Source organism: Oncorhynchus tshawytscha, linkage group LG09, assembly GCF_018296145.1.
Source record: "Oncorhynchus tshawytscha isolate Ot180627B linkage group LG09, Otsh_v2.0, whole genome shotgun sequence".
NCBI classification, from domain to species: Eukaryota; Metazoa; Chordata; class Actinopteri; order Salmoniformes; family Salmonidae; genus Oncorhynchus; species Oncorhynchus tshawytscha.
Window position 1 is genome coordinate 69,424,688 of NC_056437.1, and position 17,769 is coordinate 69,442,456.

General features: G+C 43.0%; 1 protein-coding gene across 5 annotated transcripts in view; it reads left to right on the plus strand.

Moving 5' to 3' along the window:
- The window catches only part of rarab (retinoic acid receptor, alpha b), a 193,561-nt gene that overhangs the window by 165,709 nt on the left and 10,083 nt on the right, over positions 1–17,769 (plus strand). For all 5 annotated transcript variants that reach the window (XM_042327316.1, XM_042327317.1, XM_042327318.1 and 2 more), the window contains 2 exons: positions 2,884–3,032; positions 17,249–17,390. In XM_042327316.1, coding sequence (XP_042183250.1) covers positions 2,884–3,032; positions 17,249–17,390 — 291 coding nt within the window. The remainder of the gene's footprint in view (positions 1–2,883; positions 3,033–17,248; positions 17,391–17,769) is intronic.

Here is a 17,769-nt window from a genome sequence, read left to right on the forward strand (position 1 = left end):
TTGGCTTGTAGAGAGAGAATGGAAAGAATCTGGAGAGAGAAAAGGAGAGATACGGGGGGAGGTAAACGTAGAGGGAGTGAAAGAGATGAGAGTGAAAGGTAGAAGAAGAATGTGTGGGGGTTTAGTGTGGTGATGATGGAAACGAGTAAGATTGTACACGAGAAGTCTCTCTCACACACACACTAGAACATGTAGGACAGATTCATCAACTTTCACATGGTGCTTGTGTTCCTTTCCCACTTTCGTCCTCTCATGCTGCCTGGCAGGTCCTGTGTCCTGGGGTGAAAATGGAGCACTTACTAACACCCCAGTGTTCAGTCGGACCCCTAAGCATCACACACACACACTAGGAGAGCTCTGAAAGGTTGAATGTGTGTTCTGTGTACATGTATGTAAGCTGTATGTGACCCTGAGTGTGTGTGTGTGTGCGTGCGTGTTCAGGGTCTCCCTCGCATATTATTCCAAATGATGTAAGCCCCTCTTCCAAGAAGTGGAGGAGCTTACATGATGGACTGTGATTACACAAGATTACTGTTTCTCATCACATGGCAGACATGTTTCCCTTTTCATAACGCATACAGTCGCTCGTGAAAGTCTACACACCTTACGGTCTTCACATTTTGCTGCTTTAAAATGTCATCAACAAAGGGATTCATTTAGATGTTTCCAAATGATCTACGTGACCTACTCCTCATTTTCAAAGGGATAGAAAAAATTATGTAAATATTTTTGAAATGACAAAACAAAATACAAAATGATGATGTATTGATTGTGCATGTCATCACACCCCAGACTTAGTATGTGATGGAAGCACTTTTGGCAGCCATTGCAGCTGGGAATCATTTTTGAAAAAAGAAGATTCTATCAACCTTGCACAACTTTTAGGGTAACATATATCCATTGATCAAGCTCAGTAAGTTTGTTTGGGAGTCATTGATGAACAGCAATATTCAAATCTTGTCTCAGATTTTCAAGCAGATTTAAGTCAGCACTGAGACGGGACCGCTCAGGAACACTAAACTTCTCATGGAAAGCCATTCTGGTGTTTTTCGTCTTACAATGTGTGTAATTGTCCCTCTGAAAATGTAAATTATATCCCAGTGTTGGCTCTTCAAAGGACTGAGGAAGGTTTTCCTCCTAACTTTTTACTTGGGCTCTGCTCCTTTCATATTTTTTTTTTATCCTAACAAACTCCCCAGTCCCTGCCGGCGACAAGCATACCCATAACATGATGCTGCCACAACAGTACTTGAAAATGGAAAGGTATCGACAACATTGTATTCACCCCACATTACTGGCCTATATGACAAAGTGAAAAGAAGGAAGTCAGTGTTTAAAATTTAAAAAAAAAATCCACTCCAAATCATCCATTCTGTTTGCAACGAGGCCGTTAAGTAATACCGAACGGCAACACGGCAAATACATAAACCGTTTGGCCGAAACTAAAGGTTTGGGTCAAATCCTATACAACACAACACAGAGTGAAGCCCTGTGTATTTTTCAAGTATTGTGGTGGCAGCATCATGTTGTGCTTATACTTGTCATCGGCAGGGACTGGGAAGTTTGTCGGGATCAAAATAAATATGAAATGAGCAAAGCCCAGGTAAAGAATTTAAGGAAAACCCACCTCAGTCTTCTGAAAACCTAACCCTGGGATAGTTTTATTTTTCAGCGAGACAATTACATACATTTGAATGCCAAAGAAACACCAGACTGGCCACCAGACTAATTTATTTAAATCGACTCCTTTCCTTAAATGAACTGTAACTCAGTAAAATTGTTGAAATTGTTGCATTTATATTTTTTGTTCGTATAGAGGACATTTTAAGGCCACAAAATGTAAAGACTGTGCCAGGTGTGTGTAGACTTTAACTAGGCACTGTATATGGTCTACTTTCTGCTGTTAAAAGGCTAGCAGCTAATACACTACTCGTTTGAATGTGGTTTGAATGCACTCTCGTGACTGAGATATTATTCATTGCTGTGATCATTCATCATTGGCAATAGCCTCTAATAAGACACTACTGTTGGAGCTCATTTGCTCATTGTCATCATGGAAATTGTACCGTTGTGGATAGTGATTGGTCGCTATGGCTACCTAGTGAACCGCAATGAGCCACAATAATGCCTGAGTGAGCCCGGATTGGTCACGGAGGCTCCTAGGAGGACTCTTGATTGGCTGGCAAGCCATGGTTGCTAACATGGCTGTGTGTTCTCTAGAGCTCTTTTAATGGAGCAGTTTTGTGTATTTCTCCTGCCTCTTTCTCTCTCTCCTCCTCGGTGACAAGCACAACTCCATTCATTATTGCTGGCACTACTCCCAGTGTGTGTGTGTGTGCGCGCATGCTTTCTATGAAGCAGAAAGTAGGTCGTGGGCCAACTCGACCTATTCTCCACAGCAGGTTGCCTCTCACACGGGGCGATGCTATTATAGAGGCTTTCTAGGGAGCGGCCCACCACAGGCGGTAACATCATCTGCTTTATCACCATGTGCTTCTCTCTCTCTCATATTCCCATTCACTCTTTCATCCTAATTCTCTTTTGATCTATTTGAATCTCTCTCTCTCTCTCTTTCTCTTTCTCTTTCTCCTCTCTCTCTCTCTCTCTCTGAGCAACATGCAGTTACATCAAGGTGTGGTAATTATTCAAGTGAACTGTGTTGCAAGTTACTGACCCAATGACCATCTGTGGTTCCACTGAATCTTTCATACGGTCAACTTGTTGCAATGTGTCGTTGTCACTTGTTTCCACCACGTCTTAATCGGTGATTTAGGCTAAGTAATAGCATCGTTGTGACTTTTAATGATCACCCAGACCTATAGATTAAACTAACCTAATCTCCCGCTCCCCTTTCTCGCTCTCTTTCTCTCTCTCTGTCTGCAGCTATAGAGACCCAGAGCACCAGCTCGGAGGAGATAGTCCCCAGTCCCCCCTCGCCGCCCCCTCCCCCGCGAATCTACAAACCCTGCTTTGTTTGTGCGGACAAGTCCTCGGGATACCACTATGGAGTCAGCGCCTGCGAGGGCTGCAAGGTGAGACACTGGCCATGCTCTTTTTCTCTCCATCCATCTCACATTGTGTTTCTCTCTCTCTTTTGCTCGCTCGTTCTTACTCTTCCCTCGCCTCTATCGCCCTCTCTCTCGCTTTGTCCCCCAAGGACTTGGGAAGCCTGAACTCTCAGGCCAGTGAATGACTTTAATATCAGTCAAGTGCTGCGGAGAGAGTAAAACCAGTACCAGAGTTCTCCACCGTAACTGTGTAGACTGACTACTCCGGCTACAAAACGTATTGCCTAAACACTCCGGCTACCAAATTGAGCTCCAGCATGCTATATAATGTATCCTCAATAATTGAAGGTTGCCAGCATCTGAATGTATATTGGCCCTCCACTGGGACTGCGGTGAAGCACAGGTTAGTGCTAGCCTAACTAGCGCAACTACACAGGCCCCCTCCCATAGGTGTACCGTGTGTGTGTGTTTGATGGTTAGGTAGGGCTCACTGTAATGAAGCGCACACACACACACACATACAGTCCTCTCCTGCACCCAGGCAAACCCTTCTTCCATCTCTCCTGGAAGAAATCTTCATTAAATGGGCATGTTTTTTTTCTTCTCTTTTTTTCCCCCCTGGTTGTTTACTCTTTTTTTGGGTCCCAAGGAGGACATGTGTATCTGGTCTACTTTTCTTTTCTTTTAGCTGGAGGCTTTTACATTTATTTGGGGATGGCTGTCTGCAAATGTGCAGTTGTTTGGGGTTTAACCTAGTTGTCATCCTTAATAACAGAGCTGTCAAAACAGCAAAGGAATATAGACACACACACACACACTCATGCACACCATAATCAACATACACATCCAGAATAATCTATTGATGTACACAGGCATTCAGACTTGATGAGCATGTGCACAGCCACACACACACACACACACACACACACACACACACACACACGCACGTAGTGTGGTAATATTGATCATATATGTGTATATATAGAGTTGGATCTGAAATTATTGGCACCTTTTGATAAAGATGAGCAATAATGACTTGATAAAATAAATTATTAAAATGCTGAGCTATATTCTATATTTATTTAAAAAATATATATTTCACCTTTATTTAACCAGATAGGCCAGTTTAGAACAAGTTCTGATTTACAACTGCGACCTGGCCAAGATAAAGCCAAGCAGTGCGACAAAAACAACAGTTAAACATGGGATAAACAAACGTACAGTCGATAACACAATAGAAAAAATCTATATACAATGTGTGCAAATGTAGTAAGATTAGGGAGGTAAGGCAGTAAATAGGCCATATTGGCGAAATAATTACAATTTAGCATTAAAACTGGAGTGATCGAAATGCAGATGATAATGTGCAAGTGGAGATACTGGGGTGCAAAAGAGCAAAAATAAATAACAATATGGGGATGAGGTAGTTTGGTGGTCTGTTTACAGATGGTCTGTGTACAGGTGCAGTGATCAGTAAGCTGCTCTGACAGCTGATGCTTAAAGTTATTGAGGGAGATATAAGTTTCCAGCTTCAGTGAATTTTGCAATTTGTTCCAGTCATTGTCAGCAGAGAACTCGAAGGAAAGGTGGCCAATCGAGTTGGCTTTGGGGATGACCAGTGAAATATACCTGCTGGAGCGCATGCTACGGGTGGGTGTTGCTATGGTGACCGGTGAGCTGAGATAATGCGGGGCTTTACCTAGCAAAGACTTATAGATGACCTAGAGCCAGTGGGTTTTGTGACGAATATGTAGTGAGGGCCAGCCAACGAGAGCATACAGGTCGCAGTGGTGGGTAGTATATGGGGCTTTGGTGACAAAACGGATGGCACTGTGATAGACTACATCCAATTTGCTGAGTAGAGTGTTGGAGGCTATTTTGTAAATGACATCGTCAAAGTCAAGGATCGGTAGGATAGTCAGTTTTACGAGGGTATGTTAAGCAGTATGAGTGAAGGAGGTTTTGTTGCAAAATAGGAAGCCGATTCTAGATTTCATTTTGGATTGGAGATGCTTAATGTGAGTCTGGAAGGAGAGTTTACAGTCAAACCAGACACCTAGGTATTTATAGTTGTCCACATATTCTAAGTCAGAACCGTCCAGAGTAGTGATGCTAGTTGGGCGGGTGGGTGCTGGCAGCGATCAGTTGAAGACCATGCATTTTTAGTTTTACTAGCATTTAAGAGCAGTTGGAGGCCACGGAAGGAGTGTTGTATGGCATTGAAGCTTGTCTGGAGGTTTGTTAGCACAGTGTCCAAAGAAGGGCTAGAAGTATACAGAATGATGTTGTCTGCGTAGAGGTTGCAAAGAATTACCAGCAGCAAGATCGACATCATTGATACATTCAGAGAAAAGAGTCGGCCTGAGAATCCGGACAACAGGCCCTCCGATTTGACACACTGAACTCTATCTGATCAGTAGTTGGTGAACCAGGCTAGGCAGTATGTGAATTATATTATTTTATATGAACACAACAGATTTTGTTTAACAAGTAATAATTTTTCTTCTCAAAAAGGTAGGGGTCCATATTATTGACACTCATAAAGATTCTTATAAATAAAGTAATCAAAAGTTGGGTATTTGGTCTAGAGGTCGACCGATTTAATTGGAAAAAATAAAATACAAATTTTGGACACCGATTTTTAAATATATTTTTTTACACCTTTTATTTAACTAGGCAAGTCAGTTAATAACATATTCTTATTTTCAATGATGGCCTAGGAATGGTGTGTTAACTTCTTGGTGACAGGGGGCAGTATTTTCACGTCCGGATGAAATGCATGCCCAAATTCAACTGCCTGCTACTCATCCCCAGAAGATAAGATATGCATAGTATTAGTAGATTTGGATAGAAAACACTCTGAAGTTTCTAAAACTTCTAGAACTTATTTAGCAGGCGAAACCCCGAGGACAAACCATTCAGATATTTTTGTTGTTGTTGAGGTCACTCTCTTTTCAATGGGTTTCATTGGGAATCCACATTTCTAAGGGACCTTCTTGCTGTTCCTATCGCTTCCACTGTATGTCAACAGTCTTTAGAAATTGGTTGAGGTTATTCCTTTGTGTTATGAAGAAGTATAGCCATCTTGAACGAGTGTCACTTGAAGTGTACTGTTCGTTTGTTTTCAGTTTGTTTTCTTCCTGTATTGAACACAGATCATCCCGTCTTCAATTTTATCCATTATTTACTTTAGGTATTTTTTAAAGTTGTATTAAAAAAGTAGTTTGAAATGTTTTGGCAAAGTTTACAAGTAACTTTTGAGATATTTTGTAGTCACGTTGTGCAAGTTGGAACTGGTGTTTTTGTGGATCAAACGTTCAAAATAAATGGACATTTTGGATATAATCTAACAAAAGCACCATTTGTGATGTTTATGGGACATATTGGAGTACTAACAAAAGAAGCTCGTCAAAGGTAAGGCATGAATTATATTTTTATTTCTGCGTTTTGTGTCGCGCCTGCAGGGTTGAAATGGTTTCTCTCTTTGTTTACAGAGGTGTTACCCTCAGATAATAGCATCGTTTGCTTTCGCCGCAAAGCCTTTTTGAAATCTGACATGTTGGCTGGATTCACAACAAGTGTAGCTTTAATTTGCTATCTTGCATGTGTGATTTCATGAACGTTAGATTTTTATAGTAATTTATTTGAATTTGGCGCTTTGCATTTTCCCTGGCTTTTATCCCAGAGAGGTGCCTTGTTCAGGGGCAGAACGACAGATTTTTACCTTGGCAGTTTGGGGATTCAGTTTTGCAACCTTATAGTTAATACGGTTAACTAGTCCAACGCTCTAACTACCTGCCTCTCATTGCACTCCACGAGGAGCTTGCCTGTTACGCGAATGCAGTAAGAAGCCACGGTAAGTTGCTAGCTAGCATTAAACATATCTTATAAAAAAACAATCAATCAATCATAATCACTAGTTAGCTACACATGGTTGATATTACTAGTTGTCCTGCGTTGCATATAATTGAAGCGGTGCGCAATCACGAACCATAAACATCAATGCCTTTCTTAAAATCAATACACAAGTATATATTTTTAAACCTGTATATTTAGTTAATATTGCCTGCTAACATGAATGTCCTTGCAACAGAGTCAGGGTATATTCAGCAGTTTAAGCCGCCTGGCTCGTTGCGAACTGTGTGAAGACTATTTCTTCCTAACAAAGACAGCCAACTTCGCCAAACGGGGGATGATTTAACAAAAGCGCATTTGCGAAAAAAAGCACAATCATTGCACGACTGTACCTAACCATAAACATCAATGCCTTTCTTAAAATCAATACACAGAAGTATATATTTTTAAACCTGCATATTTAGCTAAAAGAAATCCAGGTTAGCAGGCAATATTAACCAGTTGAAATTGTGTCACTTCTCTTGCATTCATTGCACGCAGAGTCAGGGTATATGCAACAGTTTGGGCCGCCTGGCTCGTTGCGAACTAATTTGCCAGAATTTTACGTAATTATGACATAACATTGAAGGTTGTGCAATGTAACAGCAGTATTTAGACTTATGGATGCCACCCATTAGATAAAATACGGAATGGTTCCGTATTTCACTGAAATAATAAATGTTTCGTTTTCGAGATTGTTTCCGGATTCGACCATATTAATGACCCACGGCTCGTATTTCTGTGTGTTGTTATGTTATAATTAAGTCTGATTTGATAGAGCTGTCTGACTGAGCGATGGTAGGCACCAGCAGGCTCGTAAGCATTCATTCAAACAGCACTTTCCTGCATTTTGCCAGCAGCTCTGCTGTTTATGACTTCAAGCCTATCAACTCCCGAGATTATGCTGGTGTAACCGATGTAAAATGGCTAGCTAGTTAGCGAGGTGCACGCTAATAGCTTTTCAAATGTCACTCGCTCTGAGACTTGGAGTAGTTGTTCCCCTTGCTCTGCATGGGCAAAGCTGCTTCGAGGGTGGCTGTTGTCGATGTGTTCCTCGTTTGAGCCCAGGTAGGAGCGAGGAGAGGGACGGAAGCTATACTGTTACACTGGCAATACTAAAGTGCCTATAAGAACATCCAATAGTCATATGTATATGAAATACAAATGGTATAGAGAGAAATAGTCCTATAATTCCTATAATAACTACAACCTAAAACTTCTTACCTGGGAATATTGAAGACTCATGTTGAGGCACCACCAGCTTTCCTATGTTCTCATGTTCTGAGCAAGAAACTTAAATGTTAGCTTTCTTACATGGCACATATTGCACTTTTACTTTCTTCTCCAAGACCTTTGTTTTTGCGTTATTTAAACCAAATTGAACATGGTTCATTATTTATTTGAGGCTAAATTGATTTTATTGATGTATTAATTAAGTTAAAATAAGTGTTCATTCAGTATTGCTGTAATTGTCATTATTGCACATACATTTTTAAAAATCGTCTGATTTTAATCGGTATCGGCGTTGAAAAATCATTATCGGTCGACCTCTGATTTGGTCCCATATTCCTAACATGCAATGACTACATCAACGTTGTGACTCTACAAACTTGTTGGATGCATTTGCAGTTAATTTAAGTTGTTTCATATTATTTTGTGCCCAATAGAAATGAATGGTAAATAATGCTTTGTGTCATTCTGGAGTCACTTATACTAATAAATAAGAATAGATTGTTTCTAAACACTTCTACGTGAATGTGGATGCTACCGTGATTACGGAAAATGAATCGTAAATAATGATGCGTGAGAAAGTTACAGACGGTCAAAGATCATACCCCCAGGACATGCCAATAACAGGGGAGGTTAGCATGTATAAAGGCCACTCCAAAATGACACTTATTTACCATTCATTTCTTTTGGACACAAAATAATGTGAAACGCAGCCAAAACAAACTGCAAATGCATCCAACATGCATGAACAAAACAGACCCTCTAGGCCACAGGCCTAGGGGCTAACCTAAAAGAGAAGCGTTTTCAGAAAACCTTTTCCCATGGGCAGGATTAGAGACCTTCATTCCATTTATACCAGAGACCGGACCGCATTCCTGAGACGGCACAAAGGAAATCCTTGCATACGGTGTCATCAGAGTTCACTCTGAACAACCACATATAACCACAGAGATCATACATCCATGTAGATGGCATCAGAGTTCACTCTGAACAACCACATATAACCACAGCGATCATACATCCATATAGATGGCATCAGAGTTCACTCTGAACAACCACATATAACCACAGAGATCATACATCCATATAGATGGCATCAGAGTTCACTCTGAACAACCACATATAACCACAGCGATCATACATCCATATAGATGGCATCAGAGTTCACTCTGAACAACCACATATAACCACAGAGATCATACATCCATATAGATGGCATCAGAGTTCACTCTGAACAACCACATATAACCACAGCGATCATACATCCATATAGATGGCATCAGAGTTCACTTCAGGGAAGAAGTTTTCAGTACAGAGACCAAACATGGCTTCAGTGGTATTATGCTCTCACACATACCAATAGTCAGTCCGCTAGATATTGTGTGAGAGAGACTGAGATTTTGGCCCCTCATCAGGGGGAAGGGCTGACTGGCCCTTGAGTATTTTCCTTGTGTTGATGGGCCATTTGCTATAGATTAGGGCCGAGGATTTAGCCGTGTTACATACACACAGCATACTGTGACCCCTGTGCATATACACAAGTAATATGTTTCGTACTCACACACACACACACACACACATACACACACACACACACATACACACATATACACACACACCCTTTCAGGCTGTTACCAGGGGCTAGGATTAGTTGTGCAGCTAAATAGGCTTACAGGATGGGGAAGGCAGGACACTGTGTGGAGTGAAGTGGTGCATGGGTGATGACCCCCACGGTAGAAGGTCACCGTACCGTGAGTAGATCCCCCCCCTGTCCCAGGTCGCGCCAGGGTCAATCTCAGGCTCCCAGAGGTCGGCTGGCGGCCAGGAAGAGATCAAGGATCCCATATCAGATATAGGTCCACATAGTCCTGTCAGGAGGTTCTCGCTCTCTCGCCTCTCTCAGCCTCTTCTCTTCCTGCATCTCTTTTTTTCTCTGTTTCCATCTCTCTATTTTCATCTTTCTTTTGCTGCACACTTCTCCCATGTTTCTCTTCATTCTGTTGCTCTATCACTCGCTCTCTCTCTTGCTCTCTATTCCTTTCTCTCTCTCTTCGGGTCATCCACTCTTTATTTATAGACCCTTAACCCATGGGTTCCACAGGGCATTCATTCTGCCTGGCTGAAACCTGTGTGTGTGTGTTTTTCAGGTGTGTGTGTGATGGGCAGTGTAGTTTGTGTTCCCGACATCTGTATGTGTACTTTTAACCCTCACTGAACCTAGACCTTCCATCTTCTCCTCCGTTTGTAAATTCAGAGCGTTGTCGGACTGTCCGGTCGTAGTGTTTTGCTCTCGGAGCGTTTTGAGTGCACACTGGACGCTCTGGCTGAGGAGTAGGGTCGATCCTAGCGTTCTGACCTCACACCGGCAGTCAAGCACCCAAGCTAACTGGCTAAAGTTAGCTAGCTTGCTAGTTACATCCAGACATAAATGAGAGAACACCTCACTCTGACCATTTTACTATCCCTAGCAGAGCTGGTTAGGCTGTTTACATGTTATCCAGAGTGTTGGTGACTGTAACTGTGCTGCTGGCAACAATTTAAATCACACCTTTTTGGGCTGATGTTCACTGACACCGGCCATATTCAACAGGTGTTGAGTGTTCGTAAATTCCTAGGTTATTCTGCGCTCTGGCACACTCAGACGAGAGTGCTCTGAAATCGGAGTAGATAGCCAGAATTAACAATGTCCGTTTTAAGAACGCACAACGACTATACCACTTAGCTAAGAATGATGTGAATAAATCAAGTCAATAAATGTTGGGTAGTTAGATAGCATATAGTTAATATACTAGCTAGTTCGATGTATTAGTAGCCAGCTGACGTTAGGTAACTAGCTAACATACCAGTAGGTAATGCAGGATAGCGTAACTAGCAAATTGTCAGTCAACATAACGTGTAGCATAACTTATTTGAAAAGGCATTGCTTTATTACATTGCTCAACATTTTCATAATTCGTTAAATCAATGAATTTGTATCCGCTCTCGTCGGACTTCGGCAGCATATTTCCCACCATTTCTTCCAATCTGAAAACATTGTGAAGCCACGCCCATTTTCTGAAGAGTTGCATTATGGGCCCTAAAAGCACAGAAATGGTTTCCACTGCTTGTATACTTCGTATTTTGACGAATGTAGTACGACATCCGGGAACTTTTGGCATAATAACTATGTCCATACTATGACCAATAAGCATACTACATATTCAATTAGTGCGGTTAGTATGAGTATCCGAACACAGCTCTAGTCCTCTTTACACACATCAGCACTTCTCTCCTGTAAAGCGCTAACCGCCCCTCTCTTTTTATATTGCTGTAGTTCCAGTATTGTTAGCCCGAGCTCCTGTAGTTTAGCCACAGTGTATTGTTTTAGTTCCAGAGCTGTAAGGTCTAGCTCCTGTAGTTGTTTAGCTATGGTTGTAGTTCCAGTGCGCTAGACCGGCCTTCCACCACAGCACCAGCCCTCTGCTGCCAGAACATTCTTTACACCTTGTAATTACTGAGTTTCAGTCCAGGGGATTTCAGGCCACTAACAGCTGTAGCTGTCAAAAAGGCAAGCGAGAGGAAACGGACTGTTTTGGACAAACTATTTAGTAGGTGCATGTGCATTTGTGTGTGCGTAGTATACCTCTCAACAGAGGAAGGAAAATCTGACTACGAACGGTACAGCTACGCTAACGAATACCTCTAAAGCTCAAAAAGATTTTGAGCACCTGGGAAGAGCCTTCCGACGCATAAGCTGGTCTTTCAACCGGCTGAAACGATCCTCTCTTCGCAGGATGATACGTTGTGCATTTCTCGGGCTCGTTTCAGCTGTCTCCTCTATTCTGTTCACTCTCCATTGCTGCCCGCAAACAGAAAGTAAAAAGGATGGCACAAAACAGCCATGCTAATGCCTCCAGTACGCATCACAACAATAGTCACTGTCGAATTGCGTCATCGGTCGTGCTCCTAAAATCGCCACTAGACATTTGTTTCCCCTGCCAATGAAACCCAGTCCTGTTTCCAGTTCCACTGCAAATGGAAAACAACCAAGAACGAACAAGGCTAGTTGGTTCTGCTGGTTCTGCCACGGCCCGTCGCGGTCTGGTTCCTCTTAAGGGAATTGAGCCATCAGAGACCTTCTTTCCTGAGGTATCCTTCCTATCTGACACCAAACCCAGGACCTCTCTAGAAAGCGAGAGCACAGGAGCGTCAATAAGGCATCAACTACCCAGCTGAATGCCACGTGGAAGTTAGAGCCCTCATCCCAGCCCATAGCAGAATCCGAGAGAGAGAGAGTTCCTACCCGTGTCTGCATCCCAAGTCACACCCTATTTGAGGTGCCTTTTGGGATGTACACTTCGACACCATAATAAAACCACAGCCCTGGACTGCATGAAGAGTGGTAGGGGAGTTACACGACCATGGTGTTTGCAACGGTGTGAAATCACCTAGCTCACCTCTTTCCGCCATGATTATTTCATGCCGGCTGTGATATTGTAATGCATATTTAAGGGACTGAGAGGTTCTCTCTCTTTCTAGGGAGTGTAGGCTAGTCTTTCTAGATCAGTTCCTAGATATCTGTAGCTCGAGGAGTAGGGTCTCGCTCTACTTGTGTTGGATGCTGATTGGCCTGTGTTGGATGCTGATTGGCCTGTGTTGGATGCTGATTGGCCTGTGTTGGATGCTGATTGGCCTGTGTATGGCAGCATAATCCCATGAAGCATCAAACACACACCACTAGAACAACAATGGACTTCACTATTCTAGTTAGTGCTTACTGCTTGTTTTCCATGGATTCCAAGTTGACCTAATACTAATGCCTGATGTTATGAAGAATTTGCTTGTTTGAATCAGTGGGAGTCTATAAATATGATAGCACAGAGACTTACCCAGTCAAAGGGCTTAATATTTTTCATGGTTGTGCCACTGCCATGCCAAGCAGTGCCACTGCCAAACTGGGCACAGGGATCTCCTCTGGCATGTGGAGAGGGCATCACCCACCACATGTGGCAGTGCCCCTGTCGTAACATGACTGTCTACCTTCTGCCTGGGAGGGTAGGCTTACATACAGTATGTTCACTATGCGACCGCAGCGTAGCGGGGCTAGATTCACGCCCCATCATGTCCACACTGACTCTCTCACCGGCTGCATTCAGTTACATTTCTCTACCTTTACAAACCCCATAAGCTGAGGAAACCAGGGCCGTTTGGCACAAAATGGATGGCGTCGGATGTGCTATGTTTGCTAATGTATGGTAGGTTTCAAGTCATCCATGTTGGCTCCGCTGATCCTGATTAGGGGCGACAGACTTGGGGGAGGCTTAACGGGTCACCTGACCTTCACACAGGGCTCAAAGCAGAGGAGTGGTTGGCCTGGCCTGTGCACTCTGCCACAACACACACACACACACACACACACACCAGCTCTGGTCTGCTGGCATTAGAGGCTGTCGCCACTTAATCTCCCCCACAATAGTGTGTGCGCGATGGAACGGATTAGTGATATTCCTGGGAAAAGTGTAACACCAGAGGGGCACACTAATTGTCGCCACAAGCATTACTCGTAGTTGCTGCAGGGCATCGTTCTTCCTCTCCTCCAGTCATTATTCTGTTGCATCTGGCTGTACATCTGTTCATGTTTGCTCTCCGTCTCTTTTTACAGCCTGTTTATTCATCCCTTCTCTATCTGTTTGTATTTGCCCTCTGTTTACGCTCGGTACGTTGGTTTGTTTGCTTGCCTGTCTGCTCATCTTCTCTCCTATTTGACCGTCCTTTTTAGCTTTGCTTTTGTTCTTTACCTGTTTTTTTTTTCTCTTTTTTTTCTCCAAATATTCATCTGTCTTCCTGTCAAATCTGTTGTCCTGTCACATATCGGCGCATGCACTGAGTGTAGAAAACATTAGGAGCACCTGCTCTTTCCATGACAGACAGACCAGGTGAGTCCAGGTGAAAACTATGATCCCTTATTGGTGTCCCTTGTTACATCCACTTCAATCAGTGTAGATGAAGGGGAGGAGACAGGTTAACCTGTTGCGACGAGCAATCCCGTATCCGGGATCCTATTTATAGCCTCAAGCTCATTACCATAACGCAACGTTAACTATTCATGAAACTCGCAAATGAAATGAAATAAATATATTTGCTCTCAAGCTTAGCCTTTTGTTATTAACAACACTGTCATCTCAGATTTTCAAAATATGCTTTTGAACCATAGCTAAACAAGCGTTTGTGTAAGAGTATTGATAGCCTAGCATAGCATTAAGCCTAGCATTCAGCATGCAACATTTTCACAAAAACAAGAAAAGCATTCAAATAAAATCATGTACCTTTGAAGAACTTCAGATGTTTTCAATGAGGAGACTCTCAGTTAGATAGCAAATGTTCAGTTTTTCCAAAAAGATTATTTGTATAGGACAAATCGCTCTGTTTTGTTCATCACGTTTGGGTAAGAAAAAAAACGAAAATTAAGTCATTACAACGCAAACTTTTTTCCAAATTAACTCCATAATATCGACAGAAACATGGCAAACATTGTTTAGAATCAATCCTCAAGGTGTTTTTCACATATGTATCGATGATAAATCATTCGTGGCAGTTTGGTTTCTTCTGGAACGCGCATGGACCTGGAGATTACGCAATAATTTCGACGGAGGACACCGGCGGACACCTGGTAAATGTAGTCTCTTATGGTCAATCTTCCAATGATATGCCTACAAATACGTCACAATGCTGCAGACACCTTGGGGAAACGACAGAAAGTGCAGGCTCATTCCTGGCGCATCCACAGCCATATAAGGAGACATTGGAACACAGAGCATTCAAAATCTGGACCATTTCCTGTATGAAATTTCATCTTGGTTTCGCCTGTAGCATTAGTTCTGGGGCACTCACAGATAATATCTTTGCAGTTTTGGAAACGTCAGTTTTTTTCTTTCCAAAGCTGTCAATTACATGCATAGTCGAGCATCTTTTCGTGACAAAATATCTTGTTTAAAACGAGAATGTTTTTTATCCAAAAATTAAAAGAGCGCCCCCTATCTCGAAGACGTTAAAGAAGGATTTTTAAGCCTTGAGACAATTGAGACATGGATTGTGTATGTGTGCCAGTCAGAGGGTGAATGGGCAAGACAAAAGATTTAAGTGCCTTTGACCAGGGTATGGTAGTAGGTGCCAGGTGCACCGGTGTGTGTCAGGAACTGCAATGCTGCTGGGTTTTTCATGCTCAACAGTTTCCCGTGTGTATCAAGAATGGTACACCACCCAAAGGACATCCAGCTAACTTCACACAACTGTGGGAAGCATTGGGGTCAACATGGGCCAGCATCCCTGTGGAACGCTTTCGACACCTTGTAGAGTCCAGGTCCCAACGAATTGAGGCTGTTCTGAGGGCAAAACGGGGTGCAACTCAATATTAGGAAGGTGTTCCTAATGTTTGGCATACTTAGTGTGTCTCTGTCCAGCAGCCTCTACCGCTCTCTGTATGCCATCACTCACTCATCCCGTCACGATGACTGGTTCATAGGTCAGCAACAAAGGCTCTCCACTTCTGTTAGTCTTCTCCAGTATGAATGGATCTGTATGAGTTACTCCAACACACAAGCACTATTACACCTGCACTGTTCATGGGCAATGTTCTGATCAGTGACCTTGATCTAGATATTCACACGATGACAGTGAAACGTGCACATTGTATTTAACAAACATGCGTTGTATTTGTAAGGCGTCTGCCACACACACACACACCACACTTCAACACAATAGGCAGAAAGCTTCCCACACTACTTGCCTGTCAGTCTCTTGCGGTCATCGTCCCTACGGACGAGGAGGGCACTATCTGGGGAGGAATGGGAGTTAGCATGATGCCCCCCCCCCAAATGCCACCAGGCCCTGCCTGCCCATAAGCCCTTAAGGGATTAACCAATGGGAGCTCATTGGTGCTTAAGACTAGTGAGTTAATGCCCACCCGGTGTGGTACAACTAACCTAGCCCCTGGCCAAGCTAGGCCCACACAGCTGCATAGATGAACAGACACACTGACACTCACATACACATGTGCACACACACACACACACACACACACACACAGATGATAGTCCCCATGTGGCCCCGTTGGTAGAGCATGGAGGTTGCAAAGCCAGGGTTGTGGGTTTGATTCCCACAGCTAACCAGTACAACAAAAAGAAGGCAAGAAAATGTATGTACAGTCGCTCTGAATAAAACCCATCTGTTAAATGACTCAAATGTCAACTGTTAATGCCTAATAAACGTAGTCTTTCCCACACACTGTTTTCCCCATCAAATTGCTCTATTGGCATCGAAAGTGTCCACACGCTACCAAAAGCTAGCACATTTCCCTCAGCTTAGTGGGTTGTAAAAGTCGTGTCTTAAAATATGTTAACTGCCTCGTTTAAAATGCCCAAATAGCAGAGTGTGATCGGGCATGATTCAGAGTAGAGCGTAGCATGTGTGGTGTTGGTGGTGTCACTGTGGAGAAACACGTGGCTGGACTCTGCTCTCTCTCTGACAGACACACACAGAAAGGGAAGTTTAACACCGTGTGGACACTGTTAAGACGTCGATGTGTTGTATTGATTCATTGGGGGTTGTGTAATTGTGATTCTGAAGACAGCATGATACATATTAGGGCTGGGAATTGTCAACAATTCTATGTCTGTTGCGATTCGATACTGTGATTATTATTTATTTTTTATGTTCCGAACATATTGCTCATTATGTGTCTGCTGCAGAGAGTTGAGAGAACAAGTGATCAGTCATGGAAATAAAAGTTCTGAAAACAAATAGGATATATCGTCAAAAATATATCGCCTGTTCTAGTTTTACTATCTCGATGATACCACTGCTATCAAAAATGACCTTTTATCAGCCCAACCCCCTCTCTCGTCTTCCTATTCTTTCTCTCTCTAGTTCTTTTTCACTTCCACGATGCTACATTGACATCAAAGCATGCCATTCCTATTTGTATATTGCCAAAGCCAAACAAGAACATAACAGCAATCTTTCTCCCCTTCACCTTTTTTTAATGATTCTTTTGTAAAAAAAAAAAAAAATTACAATTACATTTTTTTTTAATGCGCAAATAAAGAAAATGTAACAGCCGACCCCTCTCGTTCTCTCAGGGTTTCTTCCGGCGCAGTATCCAGAAGAACATGGTGTACACCTGTCATCGCGAGAAGGGCTGCATCATCAACAAGGTCACCCGCAACCGCTGCCAGTACTGCCGCCTGCAGAAGTGTTTAGAAGTGGGCATGTCCAAGGAGTGTGAGTACTATTCCTCTCTGTATGTCTCTCTCTGTATGTCTCTTTCTGTATGCCTCTGTCTGTATGTCTCTGTCTGTATGTCTCTCCGGCTCTCTCTCCGTCTCTCTCTGTGTCTCTCCGGCTCTCTCTGTATGTCTCTCTCTGCATGTCTCTGTCTGTATGTCTCTCCGGCTCTCTCTGTATGTCTCTGTCTGTATGTCTCTCCGGCTCTCTCTGTATGTCTCTGTCTGTATGTCTCTCCGGCTCTCTCTGTATGTCTCTGTCTGTATGTCTCTCCGGCTCTCTCTCTGTGTCTCTCTGGCTCTGTCTGTGTCTCTCCGGCTCTCTCTCTGTCTCTCTCTGTGTCTCTCCGGCTCTCTCTGTGTCTCTCCGTCTCTCT